The 25,960-nt window shown below is 42.9% G+C and overlaps 2 protein-coding genes across 3 annotated transcripts; both read left to right on the forward strand.

Moving 5' to 3' along the window:
* The first annotated feature begins 4,498 nt into the window (after positions 1–4,498).
* On the forward strand, positions 4,499–6,224 carry si:dkey-172o19.2 (nuclear factor interleukin-3-regulated protein). The gene is made up of 2 exons (XM_024422753.2): positions 4,499–4,810; positions 5,297–6,224. Exon 2 carries the CDS (start codon positions 5,310–5,312, stop codon positions 5,943–5,945), a length of 636 nt encoding a protein of 211 aa, XP_024278521.1. The 5' UTR covers positions 4,499–4,810; positions 5,297–5,309; the 3' UTR covers positions 5,946–6,224.
* A 4,326-nt stretch (positions 6,225–10,550) lies between these two features.
* Positions 10,551–18,784, forward strand: nfil3-4 (nuclear factor, interleukin 3 regulated, member 4). 2 transcript variants are annotated; one of them, XM_024422754.2, is made up of 2 exons: positions 10,551–10,791; positions 16,965–18,784. In XM_024422754.2, exon 2 carries the CDS (start codon positions 17,072–17,074, stop codon positions 17,966–17,968), a length of 897 nt encoding a protein of 298 aa, XP_024278522.1. In that variant the 5' UTR covers positions 10,551–10,791; positions 16,965–17,071; the 3' UTR covers positions 17,969–18,784. The 2 variants fall into 2 exon arrangements, with proteins under 2 accessions (XP_024278522.1, XP_024278523.1); XM_024422755.2 differs by lacking the exon at positions 10,551–10,791 and adding an exon at positions 15,889–16,068.
* Positions 18,785–25,960: the final 7,176 nt, after the last annotated feature.

The following is a 25,960-nucleotide window of genomic DNA, read 5'->3' on the forward strand; positions in this document are numbered from 1 at the left end:
TAAATCCTTTTAAGCCCGGACTCTCAGAGATGGTGAATTCTGGTTCGGGAAGTAGATATCCTGTTTTCATCTGTTGTCATAACCTAAAGAGGAGACCGAATCATATTCCGTGGAATGAATGTCAACCCAGTTCACCTCAAACAGGCCTGATAGAGGGCCTCCACCTCCGTAGCTGTAACTCTCTAATGCCTATTCTCCTTATAAAGAAAATAGATAACAGGTGTTATCTGATGTCCTTTAACTCTAACCCTAAACACTAACCCTCCTACACTCTTCGGCATAACAGCACAAACTCGAATAAGCTCCCACCTTAAATAAATAAACTAACAAATCCATAGCTCAATGTTAAATTGTTTGCATGTCTCACACACAAACACCTGTGTAGGTGATTGTGAACAACTCTCACCTGTAAACAGCGTCTCTGGAGCATCCCTCCGTAGCATGTGCGTCCCATGGGTGTCACATAAGACCCGTGACCAAGTGACTGTGGCGCGCACCAACAACCTCAGCTGTCAGACCACGGCTGAACATTAACGTGGTTGGTAACTGTCCATCCACCCTCCACAGCGTTTCATAACATTCACCTGCGTGGGAGTGTTCCCTCTCTTCTCCCTCGCTACCTTTCTCTCTGTCTCTGCCCCTCTCCATCTCCCAGGTAGCTTCACTATCAACATGTTCCACCTGTACCTGCCAGAAAGAGAGGGAGGAAAGGAGGGCAGGGACAAAGCGTGAGGAGAGAGACGGGAGAAAAACAGGCAAATATAAAGGGGGAAATGTTATCAGTGCTTAGTTTGAGAACAGAAACACCAGTGGTCCCTCATTTTCCAGCTCCTTTTCCCAGTCCATTCAACACTAGACCATTGAGATATACTCATCCGCACTGAAGATCTCACTGACGTCTTTGACTGAATCTCAATAGTCTAAGGAGAACGGGAGAGGTCAAGAGGAAACAAGGAAATGATTTTGAGATTCATCCTTTGTCACAATGCTAATAAGGTTAACATTGGACTAAAGGTCTGATGAGTGTATCTATGAGCAGGAAGGGCTGTGTGGAGAAACTGAAACACTATGTCTTTGTTCTGGAAATACCTGGTCAAACTCACAGTTCTGATTCTCTTTCACCATGGGTTTTATATTATTTCCCCTCATAATACAGAGGTCTCCTTTTCTTCCCCACATCACCCCCCTCTCTGCCTCTTCCCTAATCTCCCCCTCTTTCTCCCGTTCGCTCTATTTCTTCCTCCCTCTCTCTCATTCTCTCTCTCTGAGGGAGGACAAACAGTGGGACTGTGGATGTCTCTCTCAGCTCCAGGTAATCAGCCTGTCATAAGGAAGGCCTATTCGTGCACTCTGAGCTGTAGGACTGAGATGAGGACGAAGGGCCACAATGAGCTCCCTCCCAGTGGTGGCCACTAAGTCTTCATTCTTAAACAGAAGGTCCTCGCTACAAAAAGACCACCATTTATTGACACCGGTCATTTATTGACACCAGTCACACAATTACATTGTTTATGGCATAACATTGTCCACTTGTTAGTACAATTTTAGATTTTCTGTTAAATCACTATGATAAATCACTAATCACTATGCATGTGATAATCAATGATGTTTGTGAAAGAAATATGTTACAATAAGAAGCCCATTACATTCAATGGTCTAAATTCTCTTTCCATTCGTCTTGTGCATCTCAAGTTCTCAACCACATTCAGAGGACTGATGCTGACCAATAAAACCAAGGTGGCCACAACAGTGGAAACTACTAAGTGGCCTGGAATCACGATGGAACCACAGCATCTGCCAGGATTGTATATCAAAACAGTAGATCAATTAGGTCAAAAGGCAAATGATCACCATTATTGTTCAAAAGGCAACATGCAATGAAATATAAACGTATATAAAAGCCACAAAGATATATATAGATAAATAGCTCAAAGCATGTTTTAGGTTATAAAGGCATGTGTAATAAGATGCATGTATTTAGATGGATCTGTATATAATAATACAAACGAATCCATTGTACAGTCAGCACACCTTCTTGTGCTTTTCTCTGTTGCATTGCCATCTGGTGGTTATAAATATCCACTGCAGCTTGATAATCCACTAAACAGTTTATTAACGGTTTCTAAACTATACTAAGTTGTCATCACATAAATATCTTACATCCAGTTCAATTGCATGTAGTCTATCTAACAGTGTTAAATGCGCTTATGTGTTTTACTCGTACTCTCCGTTGAATTATCCTCAAAAGGGCCACAGTCTAATCCTTGAACGCGAGTGTCCGTGTGTTCATGTAGCACATGGAGATGTGTGAAACTTACTCCTCGGCCTTAAATGTCCTGCTTGTGTCACCTCAATAGCTGGCTTTTGCGGTGACGCGATGGGCTAAGACACTCGAAGGAGGGCTGTCACGTGTGCTAGCAAGAAGGGGGTCCTGAGTTATGGGCCTGAATCGGGAGGAAGTGGTACTCGCTAAGCAAGCAGCATGGCGCCCTTTTCATTCACATCTGTGTATTTTCATCAAGTACAATCAGTCCAATCTATTTTTAAATGTGGGCTTGCAGCAGTGTGGTTTTCTTAGATGTGTTGTGGCATGGGGGTCTCAAACCTCCACACACAATAAGACCAGTCAGCCAGGCTTTTTCCACTACAGTTTAACTGCTGGCTATTATACCTGCTAAACCTCATATCCCTCAGCAAGCATTCACACTTCAATGTGAATCCATCACACCATTAGAAATAGTTCAAAAGGTGGAGGCCTACTTACCATATAACAGTTTGGATGGTTGCTAATTGATGTCCACACCAAAGCAACAGAGAGATGGATGGACAGATGTACCGCAGTATCTTTGGTACGTTTTACAGAACGATGTCACGGTGGGGTCAAACTGTGGCCAATTAGCACACAACAGACAGTTGACACACAGGCCTTCTGAGAGAGGACTGGAGGCCATTTTGACCAAGCTCCATCCCGCCTGGTTACTGTAGATCAAACCCATACTCAATCACTAAGGCATCTTCCACATGAGATCAGAGCCAGAGTAACACCATGACACAAAATGAGGTACTTGTACACTTGCACAAATTGTGGGGTCAAACCTTGTCAAACTAGAATCTCTGTAGCTCATTACATATTACTGGATCTGTACAGTACCATCACTTGTCTATGCCGGGTCCATCTTTCCCATGAATGAGTGGATCAGTGTGAGAAAACTGTGCTTTTCTGATGGAGGGGTCGACAGCCAGGCTCTGACCAACCTCTGCTGTCAGTCACCCAGTCACACTGCATCTGAAGCAGAAGGTTACACCCAGAGAGCTAAATGAGGCAGTGAAACTTCCTGTGAAAAGTGGTTAGCAGCTTCGCTGACAGGATAGGACTAGGAATCATGCAAAGACCATTTCAGATTGGCCTTTCAACCAAGATGGTGAATATAAAAACATGATCTGGTTTAAAATAGAACCACGTCTTGTCATTCACACGTACTCTATTGTCAACATGCACACACTTCTGACAACTACAAACAGCTAGCACAAGAAACAAGGCTTTTTCAAAAGTATTTCAGATACATGGCTAAAGAGTAGGGAGTAAGATAAGGAGTCATAACCTGGCTAACAATACCTGACGTTTACTGGTATACACCACAATGAGTCACTTTGTGGAAGTACTGTATGTGGGCACAGCATCATGTGTACGTTAGCTGTGATGGAGTTGGGAGGGTGAAAGGGTGAGCTGGACGGGGTTCTGCTACTTGCCTATAGGGTCACTTTGTTGATATATGGTTGGCCTATGGAGACCGAGGAGGGGAATTCCATGCCAGCATAAAGGCAGGAAGTGGTTTTGCCACACAATGAACTGAAACCTGGGCTGCATCTCAATAGTTTAAAGTGACTTTCTTCCCTCATATCCTCCCTTCCATCTGCACTAATGTGAAAGAACTGGACAGGTGACAGCAAATACCTGAAAGGCCGTCCACCACATTGTTTTCAGCCACCATATGTTATCAGTTCAGTGCAGGTAAATGAAGAGGAAACCACTTCAGACAATGGTGATGCCACCTGGTACCTGTAATACAATGAATCCTGAAATCACTACCATGCACAAGTCTGAGCACCACAACAAGCCACTGTCTACAAAATCTCTAAATGTATCCCTACTCCCACAGACAGTTGCTTTTTCACTTCTACAGTAATGGCATAAAAGGCATACTTGTGGTAAGTGAAACTAGACATTTATTCAGGTGAATGTCTGTGGTTTAACCCTTTCAGTTCTAGGAAATAGAGACTTTATGAGTCACCGCGACCCCAGAATCGGTCAGGTTGTTGAGCTTCGGCAGTTTGGAACTAAGGAAGCCCTATGGATGAGTCACAAGAGAGCGCAAGCAACATGTTCACCACAACTGCACCCTCTTCTCACAGGACAGTCCCCCACTTACTGCCTGGACAATCCTCCACTCACCACATGCCCATTGGCCCATCCACAGATACATGATAAAGTACACAAACACTGGCCCATTTCTGTGGAGCGGAGGCCTGTAAGGTAGGCTACGGCTACGTTGACGATACATAGGGCAGGTCATTTAGATCCTTTCTTGATTTACTTTTTACAACGGTGATCTGGATTTCACCTTTCAGAACTCCTGAAGAAACTAGGCACAACCATTGATAATGACCATTGTTTCTGTCAACCACACAGACGAGCGCGCTTGCACAGAAATAAACACACAACATGCACAAAAGTTTCACAGCTCAGAGCTAAATAGGCGCCTCGTCTCATTATCACTTCAGCACTTCACATCGTGACAGCGACAAAAAGGTAGGCCTGCTAAAGCTTGTAGCCGAACTATATTTCAAACCTCAACTCCTCTTATACTTCCTAAAAACTCACTAAACAGAATTTATATGTCATGGCAAAATGTATAGAATGCAGAAAACACACGACAAAAGCCCAAAATGCCGTTCAGATTTTCTTAATTTTTTGTAAAAGTTAAATATCTAAATGGTCACTTGCTTACCAAAACTGCATTTAAACATAACCTAGAGCACTGTGTAGTTAATGGTTTTAGTCTTTTCGCATCAGCATTTTCAGTGTATTTTGTTGAAATTCCAGCCTTGGCTACTTTTGTATAAATATTTGATCTAAAGTCTAATATACTTGTTATAACATTTTCTGCAGCCTTTGAATTAGGCTTAGCTTGCAGACCCACTATGCAACACATCACAAGTAATACATCAGGTGTGAATAATGTCTTCAAAAGCAATTGTACTATAGAGCCTTTACAGCCTTTTTGTCCTCTTATAGCCTACTGAGTGACATGTCTACCCCACGGAGTAGCGAAGGGCCCCTGGAGGATATGGGCCAGCCCTCCTCCTCAGTGGAGAGCAGTGGTGGGGAGGAGGAGATGTGGGACCCTGGCCTCCTCTTCCCAGAGGTCCGGCCGTCCCTTCTGGACCACAGACAACTGAGGCTCCGGACCTGCCAGAGCCATCTGTACCCCAGCACGCGCCGCAAAAGAGAGATGACCCCTGCCGATAAGAAGGACGCCAACTACTGGGATAAGCGCCACAAGAACAACGAGTCGGCCAAGCGCTCGCAGGAGAAGAGGAGGGTGAATGACCTGATGCTGGAGGGCCAGCTGCTGGCCCTGAGTGAGGAGAATGCCCGGCTGAGGGCTGAGTTGATCACCCTGCAGTACCACATGGGCCTGGGGAAAGAGGCAGGCCCAGCCACCCTGCGTTCCCATGGCACGGTTCCACTGCACAGCCTGATGCCCTGTCTGAGTCACTCATCAGTGCCTACCAATCTGTTGATGCCCTGGGGCTCCCTCTGCCTCCCCCAGCCAGCCCTGTACCCCAGCCTGCCCCTCTACCTGCCACACTGGAGGACTATGAGTGGCAGAACCAGGCCCTGGACATACACAGAAGCTTCAGGGGCAGGTTCAACAAATTGACTCAGCTCAGAAGGTACCTCAGTCCAGACAGCTGCTAGCTAACGGAGTGGCTTAGAACAAATCAACCCCAGATTATACATAGCCCTAATTTAATGGCATGTATTCAATGTCAGATCATGTCAAATAATACATGGACACTGTATTTATTGAGTGGTTGCTAATCAATTGCAAATCATAGTTTAAAATATTGTTATGAATACCATATGTGTATTAATTACATTTTGAGAGTGAACTGGGAGTTTATTAAAATAATCTCAGAATGTTACATGAGGAATATGACATCGGTATTTTCTGTGAATTTGTGGTGATTTTCTATTTAGTTGAATAGGATATAAAAGATAATATGTGGAAATTATACCTCTTTGCATATCTTAAAAATGAGCAGGTTGGTTTTTATATTTTATATTTAGGACAGAAAATAAGTCGTCTATATTCTGTGGAACACAAGATGGGGCTCCATAGAATGTCCTCTTCTTATTCTGCTGTATATCTAATACAAGTGTTCTTTTTCAAATGACACATCAATACAACTGGTTTAACCACTTTTACAAGTACAGTGAAGATTAAATTATTCAGGGGTAAAATAGACCGACTGCATTTTCCCCCCAATTAAATGTTACATTTTTAACACCAATGGAATAAAAAAAATTCAAAGAGCAGAAAATATTTTTCACATTCTCATATAAACAAGTAGGGTAGTAATGAAAGCAGTCAAAGATACATTTTCAATCACTTTTAATTCAATGGCTCGCTCTGTTCTGTACACAAACACAATTGCTGTATTAGCCTAATGGCAAGAATTAGAATAACTAACACGACAATCAACCTTCTAAAACACACTCTGCAACTATGGATTTAAAATGCTTCGACCTCTAAAAAACAGAGATGAGCAATATTGGTATGAATTTGACTGTTCAAAAAGCAGTTTTTCTACAGTGTGAAGCTTCGATTAAGGCTTCGCTGAAACTAGGTCCTCTTTTTGGTTGGTTGGTGGGTGGTAATCCCCACACCGTGAATCCCCTTATTGCCAACTATTGCACATTAGTTAGATATACAGTACCATTCAAAAGTTTGGTCCTTCTTGGTCAAATAGCCCTTACACAGCCTGGAGGTGTGTTGGGTCATTGTCCTGTTGAAAAACAAAATGATAGTCCCACTAAGCGCAAACCAGATGGGATGGCGTATTGCTGCAGAATGTTGTGGTAGCCATGCTGGTTAAGTGTGCCTTGAATTCTAAATAAAACACAGACAGTGTCACCAGCAAAGCACCCCCACACCATTACACCTCTTCCTCCATGCTTCACCTTGGGAACCCCACATGCAGATATCATCTATTCTCTTACTCTGCGTCTCACAAAGACACTTTGTTTGGAACCCATAATCTCAAATCTGGACTCATCAGACCGAAGGACAGATTTCCACTGGTCTAATGTCCATAACTCGTGTTTCTTGGCCTAAGCAAGTCTCTTCTTATTATTGGTGTCCTTTAGTAGTGGTTTCTTTGCAGGAATTCGACCATGAAGGCCTGATTCACAGTCTCCTCTGAACAGTTGATGTTTAAATGTCTGTTTCTTGAACTCTGTGAAGCATTTATTTGGGCTGCAATTTCTGAGGCTGGTAACTCTAATGAACTTATCCTCTGCAGCAGAGGTTACTCTGGGTCATCCTTTCCTGTGGTGGTCCTCATGAGAGCCAGTTTCATCATAGTGCCTGATGGTTTTTGTGGCTACACTTGAAGAAACGTTCAAAGTTCTAATTTTTCCAGATTGACTGACCTTCATGTCTAAAAGTAATGATGGACTGTCGTTTCTCTTTACTTATTTGAGCTGTTCTTGCCATAATATGGACTTGGTATTTAACCAAATAAGGCTATCTTCTGTACACCACCCCTACCTTGTCACAACACAACTGATTAGCTCAAACACATTAAGAAGGAAATAAATTCCACAAATTAACTTTTAACAAGGCACACCTGTTAATTGAAATGCATTTCAGGTGACTAAATCATGGATCTGGTTGAGAGAATGCTAAGTGTGTGCAAAGCTGTCATTAAGGCTTTGAATTACTTTGAAGAACCTCAAATATAAAATATATTTTGATTTGTTTAACACTTTTTTGGTTACTACATGATTCCATATGTGTTATTTCATAGTTCTGATGTCTTCACTATTATTCTACCATGTAGAAAATAGTTAAAAATAAAGAAAAACCCTTGAATGAGTAGATTTGTCCAAACGTTTGACTGGTAGGCTAATTCAATGCATTTTTATCGAAAATCGGGCATTTTACCAATTCACATACTGATATGCCTTCGAATGGCTGGCTTGTTGCTGGCTGGCTGCAACCTGGTCTCAGAGCATTTCGTAATTTTCTGTAGGTAAATTCCAGACACTCCATTTAGTATATGTTGCGTTTCATATGGTATGTATTCATTTGTGGATGTCAATCACCGACTATTACAATTCATATTATATGTTACGAATTTGCAAAACTTATGGGTATGTTACGAATTCTAGCTAGGTGGCCAAGTGGCTAACGTTAGCTAGCTGGCCAACGCTAGCTAGGCTAGGGGTAAGGGTTAAGTTTAGGAGTTGGGTTAAAGGGTTAAGGTTAGGGGAAGGTTTAAAGTCAGGTAACCTTTCCTCTAACCTTAACCCTTTTCCTAAACCACGTTTAACACCTTGAAGTATGGCGATTCACAGTATACCCTTCAGTAGCTTTAACTGCACATCTAAGATGACGCCACCGATGTTCTAAACAGTAGTAAGAAAAGCACTAGGCTTATGATTAATTCACATTTTCACACTTTTGCACATAGACCTCTCACCATTGTAAACTGTGCACCTACAGGTGTTCCAGTACAGACTTGCCAAGATAATAGCAAGTGATTCTAGAACACCAAATTCCTACAGTAGCCTACTCATTGTCAAATAACAAAATACAATACTTCTATACGAGTTATTTATACCAGCCATATGTGAACTCTATTTCATGTGGGTGAGGAGAGCTCACGGGAGGAGAGTGTCATTGGTTTCACACCCCACAGCAGCGTGGCAATGGTGCTGAATGGTGACAGCACAGACACATCTGTTAACACCAGACTCATTTGAGCACATGTCATTTTTGACTGAGGCCCTTCACACTCATGTGAGAACATCACTCATTCAATATGAGATATGGTTTCCCTATCATCACCTCCTGCCTGCTGCTATGGCAGTAAATAGCTGAATGTATAACTATAAATACAATTAAAACCAAACTAAAGCCATTTAGTGCACAGTAACTACAAAACGAGTATAGCAACAGTTATAGTAACAAAACGACTACTAGTAATAGTAAGAAAACGAGATGACATTGGAGACCTAACTGGGTAACTAATGAACCCTTGAAGCATGGTCATCACTCAACGGAAAGAAAATTCAGAGTTGACCAGATGTCTCCATAGGTCCCGTAATGGTTGATTTCCACTGGCCACATTCTACGGGCTGGTTTCCCAGAACCTAGATTAAACATATTGCTGCACTAAAAAGCATGCCAATTGGATATTCTTCATTGAAAGCGCTTTTTAGTACAGGACTAGGCTTGTACAGGAAAACGCACTATTCTTCATGAGTAAACCCTTACTAGGCATCCAGCAGAAGGCACTGCAGTATAGCACTGTACTGCACAACACGTTATAATCTATGGCAATCCATGCAATAATGTCTACCTGCAGACTGCAGTTACTACAAGGAGCGCCCAGCAGGAAACGCCTATTAGCATTGCCTCACTACATGCCACGCCCACTGTCGTGGAGGCTGCTTGTAACCGTTGGGCCGGCCTGCGACCCGCGGATAGACCCTTCTCAAAAAAAAAACACAAGACTTGTTTCCATGATAAGCCACTAGATGGAGTACTGTACAACATGACATGGAATCTCAGTCATGACATGCTTGGTCAATAAAGTATTGTTTGTCAAAATCTTCCAAATCATACAGGTCAACCCCCCCCTAAAAAATGTATGTCAAATTGCAAGAAGTAATTATGAATTAGTTGTTAACAAACTAGAAAGATCATGACAGTTGTGAACAAATGTAGCCTAACTGTTGACGCTGGATAATTAAAACGTTCGCTGACACAGTAGGACTATGTTATTTCACCATTGCACTGGAATTTCCCAATCTTAGCAGGATTGTACTTGACCTCAGGTTTACAACATAATCCTTTATAATAAAGCTATACAACGTTTTCACAGGATCCCACTTCCAGTTTTTACCCCAGTAGACAAAGAAATGTCACCCCTAGTATGACAAAGGACAAACATTTTATTAAAGGTTGTTGTGTAAAACTTGTGGTCATATGAGGTAAACTGCCTGATCACAACCAAGAATACAGAGTGATAGGTAAGGGGCTAGAAAGAGAGAAAAGGGAAGAACCTGGTAAGCCAGGTACCAGATCTAATGGCTGACACTTCCAGCCTCCCTCTGCTCAAACACATCTCCCAGACGATGAAAATAAGTAAGCCACGACCACCACATTGAGGGTGGCTGAGGAGGATACAGACACACAGAACAGAAGGGATGGGCTAGTCTAGGTGGAGTGGGGGGTAGACAGACAGACTTAATATGCTAAGAAAGAGAAAAAAAAGGTTGAGTGTGAGGTCACACATTGTGGTGGTCTGTGACGAAGCCACTTTACCGTAGGTGAACTTCAGGTGAGATACAGGGGAAGGATGAGTATATAGTTCTGTAAGTTACCGTCTGCTGCTCACAGAGACAAAATGGGCGGGCGGTGGAACATTGACTGAGGTCATTGTCACATTGCGTCAGTGTTGTACTTACTGGAATATAGTTGCCAGCAGCAGAAGGTAAGGTCCTGTGTTCATTTTCATAACATTTTCACTCACCTCTGTGGTGGACAGACAATGTCTAAATTAAAGTTCCCTATACATATGACATATCGAGCTACAGAGAGTAAGGTAAATGGGTCAAATATGTTATTTTTCTTACCCATGACCTGGCAGTCCACAGCTTGACTTACTGCTGTCACTCTCAACTTGGAGCAGTAATCAGAGAATAATACTTTCAACACCGAAACATTTGTCTTAACTTACAGTATTCTGGTTTTCAGACGTTTTGGAGGTGTTATAATAGGAAGTCTATTTTGGACGTGGTATCTCAGATCTGGGTATACTTTAAATGAGGTGACTTCCCTATTAAAAAAAAAGATAACACATTTGATCAAACTTTGATACTGGCTATGATCTAGTTCTTGAAACAGATGAACAACTTTCTTTAACTTATTTAGAATACCTTTGTGCAACATACAAAAAGCACTACAATCATGCTACTTTGGGCATTTTTGTTGCTGAAGTGACATCTATGAGAAATGTGAAACGTTCGTCAGCCTGTGTAGGACCTGTAAGACCTTTCCAAATGTACATAGTAAAAGTGATTATAGCAATGACAAAATGTTTTTAAGTGACCAATTATTGTTCTAAATAAAAGAGGGGGAAAAGGTATCGTTGAAAAAAGAGAGATATCAGCAGATAATATTATCTTCAAGTAAACATTTATTTTGGTATTTTATTCTCTGTTGAAAACAGTACAAACTTTGCAGATGTACAAAAGTTTAGTTAGTCTGGCTCTACATGTAGATGGTAGAACAACCAGAAAATTAATAATGGAGCTTTTTGCTGTTCTTCTTCTGTCGACAAGAAAATTAAAAAGTGTCAATTAAAAGTGTGAGTAAAGTACTTTTACAAAAAAAGTGTTTATAAAACAGTACTTTTCCTATAGACTCTAGACACATACAATGCAAGAAAATTTGCTACAGTACATCCCTAACTAATTTGATATCTTATATTTCAAGGAATGTATGTGTTAACTGAAAAGGCATGCTTGTGGTAAAGGCAATATTCTCTGGAGAATTTAAGAGGTACTGGACATCCATGTTTTGTTATTGCCGCCATGACAGATCGCTGAAAACATTAACAGTAAAAGTCAGGAGGTTAACCAATGGTTTCCTATTAGGTACCAGGGAGAGAGACTCAGGTACTTCACAAAGCAAGGAAGGAAACAACAACAGACCAACTGGTGCTGTGACTTATGCTGTAAAAAAACGGATAGGTGTCAAAAGAAGAAGTTTAAAAGTTCCTTACTAAAAAGCAGTGTCTATAATTAGCGTGTCAATAAGCAGCAGGTGCAGTAACTCACGCAGTGAGGTACTCGTCTCTGGAGAGGTCTGTTCAGGAAGCTGAGCAACACTCTGCTGCAGTCCTCTGTTGTCCTACTCCCTACACAGCAGCAGTGCTCTCCACTTGCTAGGCCTCAGCCCTTGACCCCTGACAAATGTCCTCCAATTCACCGTTGGGGCAAGTTTTAGGCCACTCTGCCATCACGACACAGCTCTGCTAAACCTCCAGCAACTCTAGCACCTGGCTATAAACATGCAGTACCCCATGAAATACTTTAGCAATGTCATTGAGGTTTAAAATGGTTTGGGTATGATTGTACATTCCATAAGCACATTGTTTGCTTCTAGTTATGAATTGATGAAGAGGCATAAATCATTATGGTTTGCAATTTTTCTAGCTTGTTTGCACAACAATGTAAAGAGAAGGCACAACAGCATGGGAAACCTTGAGAAGTTTGCCCACAAGCCTTGGACAGAGGTCCAATCTACAATATTTTTAGTGCAGGGGATTGGGCAGACTCGGTGCATTTTCAATCTCAAGGTGCATGTACTCTCCACCACAAGGCAGAGCTTTACTCTCAGTCTCTCACCTCAGTCTTTGGGTACATTTTGATGCCCTTCGCTCTGACTGCCACTTCAAAGAGTAAGTATAGCAGCAAAGCACAACAGAGTTGGTCTACTGTAAACTTGAAGAAATCATATTTTTATCACAAAGTTGTATTTCCTGGGGTTCTCGTACTTGCAACATGCTCCTTCTCAATAGTGTTAGTAATCATAACATTGCATTTTTGCTTCAGGCTATGCCAAGATCTACATAATGAATCTAATAGAAGGATAGGACAGACAGACTTCTCACAAAGTATTAATAAAAAAGAGAACTTGCAGGACATTTCACGATAAGTCGAGGTAACATTATAAGAAGCTATAATAGCTATGTTATGTGGCAAAAAGGAAAACACGAAGCAGACTCAACTCTTTAAAAACCTGCTTTATGTAAAATATTGTGTGCTATTGCTTGGAACATGAAAACGTGACTCTGAATGACAATATAAGGCTGTTTGTTTATTTCCAATATTACAACGATTATTCTCAAGAAATGTAGTGCGCTTCATGTTTTAATTTGCTTACCATGATACTTCTGAATATCATGACACTGGCAAACCCTCTGACCCATAGAAATGAACAATTAATTGTTATTTTGACCTTTGGAGAATTTTGTAAAAACACAGATGTAGTTTTTTGCTTTAAAATACAGACCAAATATCAAAAGTGCACAGAGAGAGCCATGTTGTCATCAAACACAGGATATCTTACACATCTAGATAATGACACCGGTGTGATAACTAATGAAATGAGAATGCTTACAGATGCTATCTTCAGATGATGTACCGGCCAGTATAATTACACCAGTTTAGGATAGACACACTGTATTATGCACAATTGTGATTGTGATCAGACTTTGATCAAACATATGAGTAAGTAGTCTCACCCAAGTGCACAGTCATTTATGGGATGTTTAAAGCATTGGAAATCCTCCCTGGTCTTTGTGGTTGAATCTGTGTTTGAAATGCACTGCTCGATTGAGGGACCTTAACGATAATTGTATGTGTGGGGTACAGAGATGAGGTAGACATTCAAAAATCAGGTTAAACATTATTATTGCACACAGAGTGAGTCCATTCAACTTATTTTGTGACTTGTTCAGCAAATATTTTACTCCTGAACTTATTTTGGTTTGCCGTAACAAAAGAGTTGAATAGTTATTGACTCAAGACTTTTCAGCTTTTCATTATGAATTAAATTGTAACAACTTCTAAAAACATGATTCCTCTTTGACATTATGGGGTATTGTGTGTAGGCCAGTGACAGTTTTAAATTCAGGCTGTAACACAACCACATTTAGAAAAAGTCAAGGTGTGTGTCTACTTTCTGAAGGCACTGTATGTGTGTGTGTTGGAGTGTCCGTGTAGTATGTGTGAGTAAAGTCCAGTGAGTGTGCATACAGCCAGCGCAAGAGAGTTAGTGCAAAAAGGGGATCAATGCAAATAGTCTAGGTTGCCATTTGATTAACTGTTCAGCAGTCGTAAGGCTTGCAGGTAGAAGCTGTTCAGGATCCCTTTGGTCCCAGACTTGGAGTCTTTGACGATTTTTAGGGCCCTGACACTAACTTGTATAGAGGTCCTGGATGGCAGGAAGCTTGGCCCCAGTGATGTACTGGGCCGTACGCACTACCGTCTGTAGTGCCTTGCGGTCAGATGCCAAGCAGTTGTCATAACAAGCGGTGATGCAGCCAGTCAAGATGCTCTCAATGGTTCAGCTGTAGAACTTGAGGATCTGAGAGGCCCATGCTAAATCTTTTCAGCCTCCTGAGGGGACTCTGTCGGTGTGTTTGGACCATGATAGGTCCTCAGTGCTGTGGACACCGAGGAACTCTCGACCCGATCCACTACAACCCTGTCGATGTGAATGTGGGCGTGCTCCCCATCTGTTTCCTGTAGTCTACGATCAGCTCCTTTGTCTTGTTGACATTGAGGGAGAGGTTGTTGTACTGGCACCACTATGTCAGGTCTCTGACTTCCTCCCTGTAGGTTGTCTCATTGTCGTCGGTGATCAGGCCTATCACCGGTGTGTTGTCGGCAAACTTAATGAAGGTGTTGGAGTGGTGGGTGAATAGGGAGTACAGGAAGGGACTAAACATGCACCCCTGAGGGGCCCCCGTGTTGAGAGTTAGCGTGGTGGATGTGTTGTTGCCTACCCTCACTACCTGTGGAGCCTGTCAGAATATCCATGATAGCGTTGCAGAGGAAGGTGTTTAATCCCAGCATCCTCAAATCAAATTAAATGTAATTTGTCACATGCGCCGAATACAACTGCTGTAGACTTTACCGGGTCCTTAGCTTAGTCCTGAGCTTGGAGGGCACGATGGTGTTGAACGCTGAGCTGCAGTGAATGAACAGCATTCTCACATACTGTAGGTGTTCCTTTTGTCCGTGTGGGAAAGGGCAGTGAGGAGTGCAACCGAGATTGCGTCATCTGTGCATCTGTAGTGCAAATCTGTAGTGGATTTTTGTCTATGTCACACATGCACTTATCTCAATAGCAACACACCCCTACAGGACCTTAGCTTGTCCCTGCATACCCTGTCTATAACTACTTCAGCCTATAGAGCTACATTCATCTGGTCTCCTTCGGAGGATTCTAGTAGTTATTATGTTGCTCTGGTGGTTATGCTGCTGGCATCACGGGGCTGACAGCTGGTACAGAATGGTCTCAGCGCTCTCTGCTGTAGGGAAACATGGTGGCCAAACAACATCAATCAGCAGCCAACATTGAAATCCAAACCAATCAATCAAACTATTGAGCTGCATAACACTACCATTCAGACAGATCAGAGTTCACATTGGGACATGGTACGCTCATTAATAAGCATGTAATGGTTCAGGAGTGGCTTTACACTGGCTAAAAAGATGAACATGCATAATAGCTCGATAACATGTAACTGTAGGAATTCGGTTTCAGATGTTCCCAGATTGATTAAGAATATCTCAGTCTGATGTTTCTGCATATGTGTGTGAGAGTGCGTCTGTGTATTCACTTCACACATTACACACACAGGCCGCGTAGTCTCATAGCTGTGGTTAAGCAAATCTAACATAGCCTTTTTCCTCCTGCACAGCTTCCCACCAAACCCACTCACTCACCCACCCACTCACCCTCCCCTGCAATGAAACAGATGAGCAGGGCTCCATTGTAGTGCTTTTTCATCTGAGGGTTTCTATGTTCCTGTTTGTACGTATTGTCCTCTGGCTAGGGCACATGACGTCTCACTCCTAACTGACCCCCCTCTAATCTGCATGTAAGGGGCGAGGGACAGAAAATGAAAGGGAGGTAGAAGAGATGGAGCAAGCGGTGGGCACATTGCAGACAATCCGTAGCTGGGGGTGGACAAGTGAGTGCACCATCAAAAAAATATGACTGTGAGAGTGTGTGTGTATGTGGGAGAGAGAAAAAGAGAGAGAGAGAGAGAGAGAGAGAGAGAGAGCAGCATTGTGAAAACAAAACCTTGCTTGTTTCTAAAACGAGCCTGCTCTGCACCGAGCAGATTGCGTGTGTTTGTAACTCTCAATCACTTGACTTGTCCGCTCTATCAGCCAACATTATTCATGCCACGAATCAATGTCACAAATGACATGTGGCTCATTAAAAGTCCACAAAAACAGCTACTTTCTCAACTATGTGTATTCAGTGTCTAAGCTAGTAGAAGAATATGAGTTGATTAGTCAAGTTGAAAGAAGAGGCAGGTCCAGAGAAGTTCCTGTGTCAAATCTAGAAATTGTTTGTGTGAATGACTTAAGAGCTGGTAGAGCCGAGACCAGCCACATAATACCGTATCATACCAACTGTCCAACATTTTAACTTGAAGGTCATGCTCCCTCATGTCCATCTTACATACTATATTAATAACCAATTCAACTTACTTGAACACTCCGGAAGTCTTTCAGACAAAGATTATTTTTAGTCACACTAGAGGGGCTGGTTACACCTCAGACAACTCCTCCTCTCTGCCTTTCCACCACTGTTTGATTCAGCTTGTCTAGACGTGGAGGTGTCTGGTCTCAAAGACAGACTGAGGGCTGGGCAGTGGGCTGACAGTGGGATAGGAGTGGGCTTTGTGGCTCTATAACAGCATTTCATTCAAAGCTGTCAACGGTCAAACACAGAAATCAATAAATGTTCTGATCTGTGACACAGGCACTTAAACATACTGTATAGCAGAAATGTGGAAATGTATAGCCTATACATACAATTTGACAAATACTTTACTAATTAACCTGCCCTTCACAGGTGACATCCTAGAAAACCAACCTGAAAGAAGTGCATGAGAAGTTACTGATCTTCCTTTTACCTGCCCAACAAAGAAACAGCCATCCTACTTTCTATACTGAGACCAGATGGAACCCATGTCGCTATCTCCAAACGGGAGCATAGAGGAAGTGGAGGACGGTCACATAGCCTACCTAGATGGGGAGCTGGCACCCAAGGGCCTGCGGCGCAAGAGAGAGTTTATCCCAAATGAGAAGAAGGACGCCACCTACTGGGAGAAGCGTCGCAAGAACAACGAGGCAGCCAAGCGGTCGCGGGAGAAGAGGAGGGTGAACGATTATGTGCTGGAGAGCCGCCTGGTGGCCATGAGTGAAGAGAACGCCCGGTTGAACACAGAACTGCTGGCCCTCAAACTCCACTTTGGCCTGGTGAGCCCTGCGGCCTACGCTGCCCACCAGAACAGCCTGCTACGGCTCCGCCATGCGAACACCTATAGCCCCCAGTCTCCGCCACCCAGCAGCTCAAGCCAGTCCCTGGACAGGGATGTCTACTGGGGCAGGAGTCCCAGCTACAGAGACCCTTCCACCCTGCCCACTTACCACCACCAACCCTCCGTCCTGACTGGGCAACCTGCCCCTGCCCTGATCCAGCCACATGCTCTACCAACCAGAAGGGGCTATCCATACATCTTAGACATGCCCAGTGTCCTCCACCCTGCAAACTCATCCTCCCTTCTCCTGCCCCCGCTTCTCCCCCCTGCCCTATCGTCGTGGCCGGGGGTTCCCCTGCTGAGGCCCACCCCTAAGAGAAGGTGTTCAGATGAGGAGGGGGAACAGCAGGTCCCAGCAGCCTCCTCCAGCGGTGCATTACCGCACAAGCTGAGGCTGAAGACCCCCAGAGCTTCTACTGTCCTTAGGGATGTCAGAGATCGGGCCTCCCCCCCACTCCCGCTTTATGTATCTGACTGGCCACACTGCACAGGGCAGACCAACCACAGCGCGGGAACACTGACACCAAAGTTATAGCAAAGACGTTATGTACAACTTAAAACAGACATTTGTTTGATTTTTTTTATTATTGTTTTTGCTTCTCTGCCATGCTACTTTAGTGTCCAAGTTAACAGGATAAAATCTATTATAGCATACTTTACTGTAAATTCTGCTTAATTAGCCAGACTTTAAGTGTTTTATTGCACTGAGAGACTCCAGTTCACTTACAGTATGTATGTAAAACTCAATATGGGCAGAAAATATAATTTGATTTTGACTTTTTGGAATGGATGGAATTTATCTTTTCAAATTAATAAATTCCTCTTATTGTTCACTCTTTACTGATTAGCGCACAAACAGTGTGTGTGTGTGCTGCAATGTGTAGGCTACCGCGTGGGTAATGTTTATGTTATGTTGGCTGCCTGGTAGAGCAAGCACTGAGGTCTTGAAGTTGAGATGAGGGGAAAATACCAGACATGACATGAAAGGAGATGAATTTCAACATAACTCGAGACATATTCTGTGTATAATATAGGTGTGAGAACTTAGTGGTTAGTTACTTGTACCTGCTATAACCACCACAAATGCACTTAACGGAATGGGGTATCTATGGTGCAAATGACGAACAGTCACGGACCAATTTATTTGTCTCGGGCTAACTTATTTGTATTTTAAGACCCTCGAAATCAACCTTATAAATCTTCTTATGTAGTTGTTTTTGTCCCAATTTATTTTCAGTCAAAAGCTCCCGTTAGCAACAGATGAGAACAAAGGTCCAATCAGTGTGGCCTAACCTCAACCACTGTGTACAGAGATGGGGTAGTCATTTAAATACAACCACTGTGTACAGAGATGGGGTAGTCATTTAAATACAACCACTGTGTACAGAGATGGGGTAGTCATTTAAATACAACCACTGTGTACAGAGATGGGGTAGTCATTTAAATACAACCACTGTGTACAGAGATGGGGTAGTCATTTAAATACAACCACTGTGTACAGAGATGGGGTAGTCATTTAAATACAACCACTGTGTACAGAGATGGGGTAGTCATTTAAATACAACCACTGTGTACAGAGATGGGGTAGTCATTTAAATACAACCACTGTGTACAGAGATGGGGTAGTCATTTAAATACAACCACTGTGTACAGAGATGGGGTAGTCATTTAAATACAACCACTGTGTACAGAGATGGGGTAGCCATTTAAAAATCATGTTCAACACTAATCTTGCAAATAGAGTGCATTTCAGTAACTGCATCTTCATCGCTCACCTTCTGTTTTTGTATTGACATGAACTCTGAGTCACTGACTGACTTGTTGAATCTTCACCTTTGTGAAATGACAAAGAAACTTCCTCTCTAGCCCGCTGAGCAACTCTTGTGGGGAAGCTTACTCCCTGGTCGAACAGGGTGACAGCTCACCGTCTCACAGAACCCAAAACCTCTTCCACACGTCTAAATTTACTACGATCGTGAGCCGACACTGGCAAAAAAAAACAGTCAAGCCATCCGTTCATCAGTTTCCGCGAATTCACAACACTTTACGGTATCACGTGTTTCAGGTAGCGCAACTGAGTTGGAGGCAGAGTATGTGAGCGGAGCGGAGCTGGAGAAGAGCGAGGAGCAGAGCGTGCCCAAAATTGACTGGAGCATGGAGGAGATTCCCAAAGGCTGAAGTTTCGCCTTCTCGCTCAGCTCCAGTAGTACTCCAGTAGGGCCCCAGTAGCGCTCACTTCACGAGCTCAGGGCATGCCTCCTCCAGCATGCATTTGTAGTCTATTTATGTGCTGCTAATAGCCCCTTGCTTTAGCTACTGTCATGGAGTTCACTAAATGTTTTCGTAAAGAAACGGATAAAACACACAGGTGCTGAATCAAGGTGGCTTACAAAGATGAGGACCAAGAGCAAGAGAGGGAGTGTGGTGACGTAGTGTCCACAACTAAATAATTATTGTGGAATCTGAAAAGACACTTATCCCCAAAATATGATGGTGTACTTACTACCTGCACGTGTTAAAATAAAAGGAAAGAGGTGCACTGATTAGGGTTTGGGAAACGGAGCTGGGGAGAGGGCCAGAAAATTCAAAATTGGACAAATGCTATATTCGAAGCAAGACAACTGTCCATATGCAACAAGGTGCAAGAGATGCAATATACGATTATGCAAAGGGTTCATAGGACTCCCATTATATCGAATTAAATGAACGCAGAATTATCTGATACCTGTTGTAAGTGTAGGGAAAAAGGCACTCATGGCCAGCTCTTTTGGACTTTCTGGAAAAATGTAAAAATGGAGCTTGTTCACATGGCATATAAGAATGGACCCATAGCTATTTGTACAGGATGTCATTGGGAACAGGTGCTCACTTACCTTAGCACAGCTCAATCATATTTAAAACATGACTGTGTGGGCTGCAAATGCATTTTCCTTCATTGGATAAAAGACCAGCCACCAACAATAAATCAGTGGTATTTTGTGATTTTTAAAGTGTCACCTCTGGAGAAAAATTTGTATTATATTTAGAAACAAGATTTCTATCCAATATGGGTAACCTTTTTGTACACTTATCCCGCTAATCTTTCAGATACCCTAAGAAGTGTCAATATAAAAATGTGTGAATTTATGGGTCAACTGGAACCTGGTTGCTTTCTTGTAGAAAATAAATAAAAATAAATATATTGTTGTATAGTCCTCTATACTCTGTTAGGGAGGGGTATACTACACATTATAGCCAGACATTTGGCAACAGTGTTAAGGAAAATAAAACAATTATGTTCATTAAATTAATGAGAAAAAAAAGTCATGAAACACTTAGAGCAGAGAACTGAAAGGGAATGTATAATTCATATTGTTTTTGTTGGTTGTTATAAGTTACCATATTTAATTTTGGAATTCAAATAGATATCTACAATTTGATTATGATGTTGACCTGAAACAAAGAAAATTATATAACATTTATTTTTAAGATAGTGGCAAGAAAAAGTATGTGAACCCTTTGGAATTACCAGGATTTCTGCATAAATTGATCATAAAATTTGATCTGATCTTCATCTAAGTCACAACAATAGACAAACAGTCTGCTTAAACTATTAACAAACAATTATACATTTTCATGTCTTTATTGAACACATTGTAAACATTCACAGTGCAGGGTGGGAAAAGTATGTGAACCCTTGGATTTAATAACTGGTTGACCCTCCTTTGCCAGCAACAACCTCAACTAAATGCTTTCTGTAGTTGCGAATCAGACCTGCACAACGGTCAGCAGGAATTGTGGACCATTCGTCATTACAAAACTTTTAGCTTAGCAATATTCTTGGGATGTCTGGTGTGAACTGCTCTTGAGGTCATACCACACCATCTCAAATCAGGTTGAGGTCAGGAACTGTTGGGATGAGGTTTTGATGTTTTTCTCCACACATAGTGTTGTGTGTTCCTTCCAAACAACTCAACTGTAGTTTCATCTGTCCACAGAATATTTTGCCAGTAGCGCTGTTGAACATCCGGGTGCACTTTTGCAAACTTCAGACGTGCAGCAATGGTTTTTTTGGACAGCAGTGGCTTCTTCCGTGGTGTCCTCCTATGAACACCATTCTTGTTTAGTGTTGTACGTATCGTAGACTCATCAACAGAGATGTTAGCATGTTCTAGAGATTTCTGTAAGTCTTTAGCTGACATAGGATTCTTCTTAACCTTGTTGAGCATTCTGCACTGTGCTCTTGCAGTCTACTTTGCAGGACAGACACTCCTAGGGAGAAAAGCAACAGTGCTGATCTTTCTCCATTTATAGACAATTTGTCTTACCGTGGACTGATGAACATCAAGGCTTTTAGAGATACTTTTGTAACCCTTTCCAGCTTTATGCAAGTCAACAATTCTTAATCTTGGGTCTTCTGAGATCTCTTTTGTTCGAGGCATGGTTCACATCAGGCAATGCTTCTTGTGAATAGGCAATGCTTCACATTTTATTTGAGTGTTTTTTTTTTATAGGGTAAGGCAGCTCTAACCAACATCTCCAATCTCATCTCATTGATTGGACTCCAGGTTAGCTGACTCCTGACTCCAATTAGCTTTTGGAGAAGTCATTAGCCTAGGGGTTCACATACCTTTTCCAACCTACACTGTGAATGTTCAAATGATGTATTCAATATAGACAAGAAAAATAAACTAATAACACACACATTATTGTAAGCAGACTGTGTTTGTCTATTGTTGTGATTTAGATGAAGATCAGATCCAATTGTATGACCAATTTATGCAGAAATCCAGGTAATTCCAAAGGGTTTTCTTGTCACTATATATCCCCCTGAAAAATATAACTTTCAAAAAGCAAGCCGAGAACTACCCCTCCATTTTTTTTAAACAGTACTTTATTTCTTGGTCGGGAATGAGGTTTGTGCATTAGACCTAATACATTATCACAGTATATTGTCTATATACCTGGCCTGTCGATATTATTCTCCTCAGATTATATTATATTTAAAAACTTGAGCTTTGATAACAAAATAGATCAGTTGGTGTAGCACTTGCGAGGCATAGCTGAGCCTAAATTGAAATAATTTGCAAATAATTTGCTTTTTTATTTTACTGGACTGATGGTACGCACCTGCGTCTGATGGTCATGGTGCTTTCAAGACAACTGGGAACTCTGAAAAAATGAGGTCAAATCCAGGACTTCCGGCGCCAACAGAGATGGCCGCCTCGCTTCGCGTTCCTAGGAAACTATGCAGTTTTTTGTTTTTTTACGTGTTATTTCTTACATTGGTACCCCAGGTCATCTTAGGTTTCATTACATACAGTCGAGAAGAACTACTGAACATAAGAGCAGCGTCAACTCACCATCAGTACGACCAAGAATATGACTTGTGTTCTGCCTTTCACCCAGGACAACGGAATGGATCCCAGCTGGCGACCCAAAAAAACAACTTCGTAAAAGGTGGAAACGGAGTGGCCTTCTGGTCAGACTCCGGAGACGGGCACATCGTGCACCACTCCCTAGCATTCTTCTCGCCAATGTCCAGTCTCTTGACAACAAGGTTGATGAAATCTGAGCAAGGGTAGCATTCCAGAGGGACATCAGAGACTAACGTTCTTTGCTTCACGGAAACATGGCTCACTGGAGAGACGCTATCAGAGTCGGTGCAGCCAACTGGTTTCTCCACGCATCGCGCAGACAGAAACAAACATCTTTCTGGTCAGAAGAGGGGCGGGGGCGTATGCTTCATGGTTAACGTGACGTGATCATAACAACATACAGGTACTCAAGTCCTTCTGTTCACCTGATTTAGAATTCCTCACAATCAAATGTTGACCGCATTATCTACCAAGGGAATTCTCTTCGATTATAATCACAGCCGTATATATTCCCCCCCAAGCAGACACATCGATGGCTCTGGAAAAACTTTATTTGACTCTTTGCAAACTGGAATCCATTTATCCGGAGGCTGCATTCATTGTAGCTGGGGATTTTAACAAGGCTAATCTGAAAACAAGACTCCCTAAATTTGATCAGCATATCGATTGCGCAACCAGGGCTGGAAAAACCTTGGATCACTGCTATTCTAACTTCCGCGACGCATATAAGGCCCTGCCCCGCCCTCCTTTCGGAAAAGCTGACCACGACTCAATTTTGTTGATCCCTGCCTACAGACAGAAACTAAAACAAGAAGCTCCCGCGCTGAGGTCTGTTCAACGCTGGTCCGACCAATCTGATTCCACACTCCAAGACTGCTTCCATCACGTGGACTGGGATATGTTTCGTTTTGCGTCAGACAACAACATTGACTAATACGCTGATTCGGTGAGCGAGTTCATTAGAACGTGCGTTGAAGATGTCGTTCCCATAGCAACGATTAAAACATTCCCAAACCAGAAACCGTGGATTGATGGCAGCATTCGCGTGAAACTGAAAGCCTGAACCACTGGTTTTAATCAGGGCAAGGTGACCGGAAACATGACCGAATACAAACAGTGTAACTATTCCCTCCGCAAGGCAATCAAACAAGCTAAGCATCAGTATAGAGACAAAGTAGAATCTCAATTCAACGGCTCAGACACAAGAGGTATGTGGCAGGGTCTACAGTCAATCACGGATTACAAAAAGAAAACCAGCCCAGTCACAGACCAGGATGTCTTGCTCCCAGGCAGACTAAATAACTTTTTTGCCCGCTTTGAGGACAATACAGTGCCACTGACACGGCCTGCAATGAAAACATCCGGTCTCTCCTTCACTGCAGCCGAGGTGAGTAAGACATTTAAACGTGTTAACCCTCGCAAGGCTGCAGGCCCAGACGGCATCCCCAGCCGCGCCCTCAGAGCATGCGCAGACCAGCTGGCCGGTGTGTTTACGGACATATTCAATCAATCCCTATACCAGTCTGCTGTTCCCACATGCTTCAAGAGGGCCACCATTGTTCCTGTTCCCAAGAAAGCTAAGGTAACTGAGCTAAACGACTACCGCCCCGTAGCACTCACATCCGTCCTCATGAAGTGCTTTGAGAGACTAGTCAAGGACCATATCACCTCCACCCTACCTGACACCCTAGACCCACTCCAATTTGCTTACCGCCCAAATAGGTCCACAGACGATGCAATCTCAACCACACTGCACACTGCCCTAACCCATCTGGACAAGAGGAATACCTATGTGAGAATGCTGTTCATCGACTACAGCTCGGCATTTAACACGATAGTGCCCTCCAAGCTCGTCATCAAGCTCGAGACCCTGGGTCTCGACCCCGCCCTGTGCAACTGGGTACTGGACTTCCTGACGGGCCGCCCCCAGGTGGTGAGGGTAGGCAACAACATTTCCACCCCGCTGATCCTCAACACTGGGGCCCCACAAGGGTGCGTTCTGAGCCCTCTCCTGTACTCCCTGTTCACCCACGACTGCGTGGCCACGCACGCCTCCAACTCAATCATCAAGTTTGCGGACGACACAACAGTGGTAGGCTTGATTACCAACAACGACGAGACGGCCTACAGGGAGGAGGTGAGGGCCCCCCCCTTTCCCTGTCAGGAAAATAACCTCACACTCAACGTCAACAAAACTAAGGAGATGATTGTGGACTTCAGGAAACAGCAGAGGGAACACCCCCCTATCCACATTGATGGAACAGTAGTGGAGAGGGTAGTAAGTTTTAAGTTCCTCGGCGTACACATCACAGACAAACTGAATTGGTCCACCCACACAGACAGCATCGTGAAGAAGGCGCAGCAGCGCCTCTTCAACCTCAGGAGGCTGAAGAAATTTGGCTTGTCACCAAAAGCACTCACAAACTTCTACAGATGCACAATCGAGAGCATCCTGTCGGGCTGTATCACCGCCTGGTACGGCAACTGCTCCGCCTACCACCGTAAGGCTCTCCAGAGGGTAGTGAGGTCTGCACAACGCATCACCGGGGGCAAACTACCTGCCCTCCAGGACACCTACACCACCCGATGTCACAGGAAGGCCATAAAGATCATCAAGGACAACAACCACCCGAGCCACTGCCTGTTCACCCCGCTATCATCCAGAAGGCAAGGTCAGTACAGGTGCATCAAAGCTGGGACAGAGACTGAAAAACAGCTTCTATCTCAAGGCCATCAGACTGTTAAACAGCCACCACTAACATTGAGTGGCTGCTGCCAACACACTGACTCAACTCCAGCCACTTTAATAATGGGAATTGATGGGAAATGATGTAGAATATATCACTAGCCACTTTAAACAATGCTACCTAATATAATGTTTACATACCCTACATTATTCATCTCATATGTATATGTATATACTGTACTCTATATCATCTACTGCATCTTTATGTAATACATGTATCACTAGCCACTTTAACTATGCCACTTTGTTTACATACTCATCTCATATGTATATACTGCACTCAATACCATCTACTCTATCTTGCCTATGCCGCTCTGTACCATCACTCATTCATATATCTTTATGTACATATTCTTTATCCCCTTACACTTTTGTCTATAAGGTAGTAGTTTTGGAATTGTTAGCTAGATTACTTGTTGGTTAT

This window comes from Oncorhynchus tshawytscha, linkage group LG05 (genome assembly GCF_018296145.1).
Source record: "Oncorhynchus tshawytscha isolate Ot180627B linkage group LG05, Otsh_v2.0, whole genome shotgun sequence".
In the NCBI taxonomy this organism is placed as follows: Eukaryota; Metazoa; Chordata; class Actinopteri; order Salmoniformes; family Salmonidae; genus Oncorhynchus; species Oncorhynchus tshawytscha.

Coding starts and splice junctions, on each gene's coding strand:
- si:dkey-172o19.2 (XM_024422753.2), top strand. CDS start 5,310: ATGTCTACCCCACGGAGTAGCGAAGGGCCCCTGGAGGATATGGGCCAG.
- nfil3-4 (XM_024422754.2), top strand. CDS start 17,072: ATGGAACCCATGTCGCTATCTCCAAACGGGAGCATAGAGGAAGTGGAG.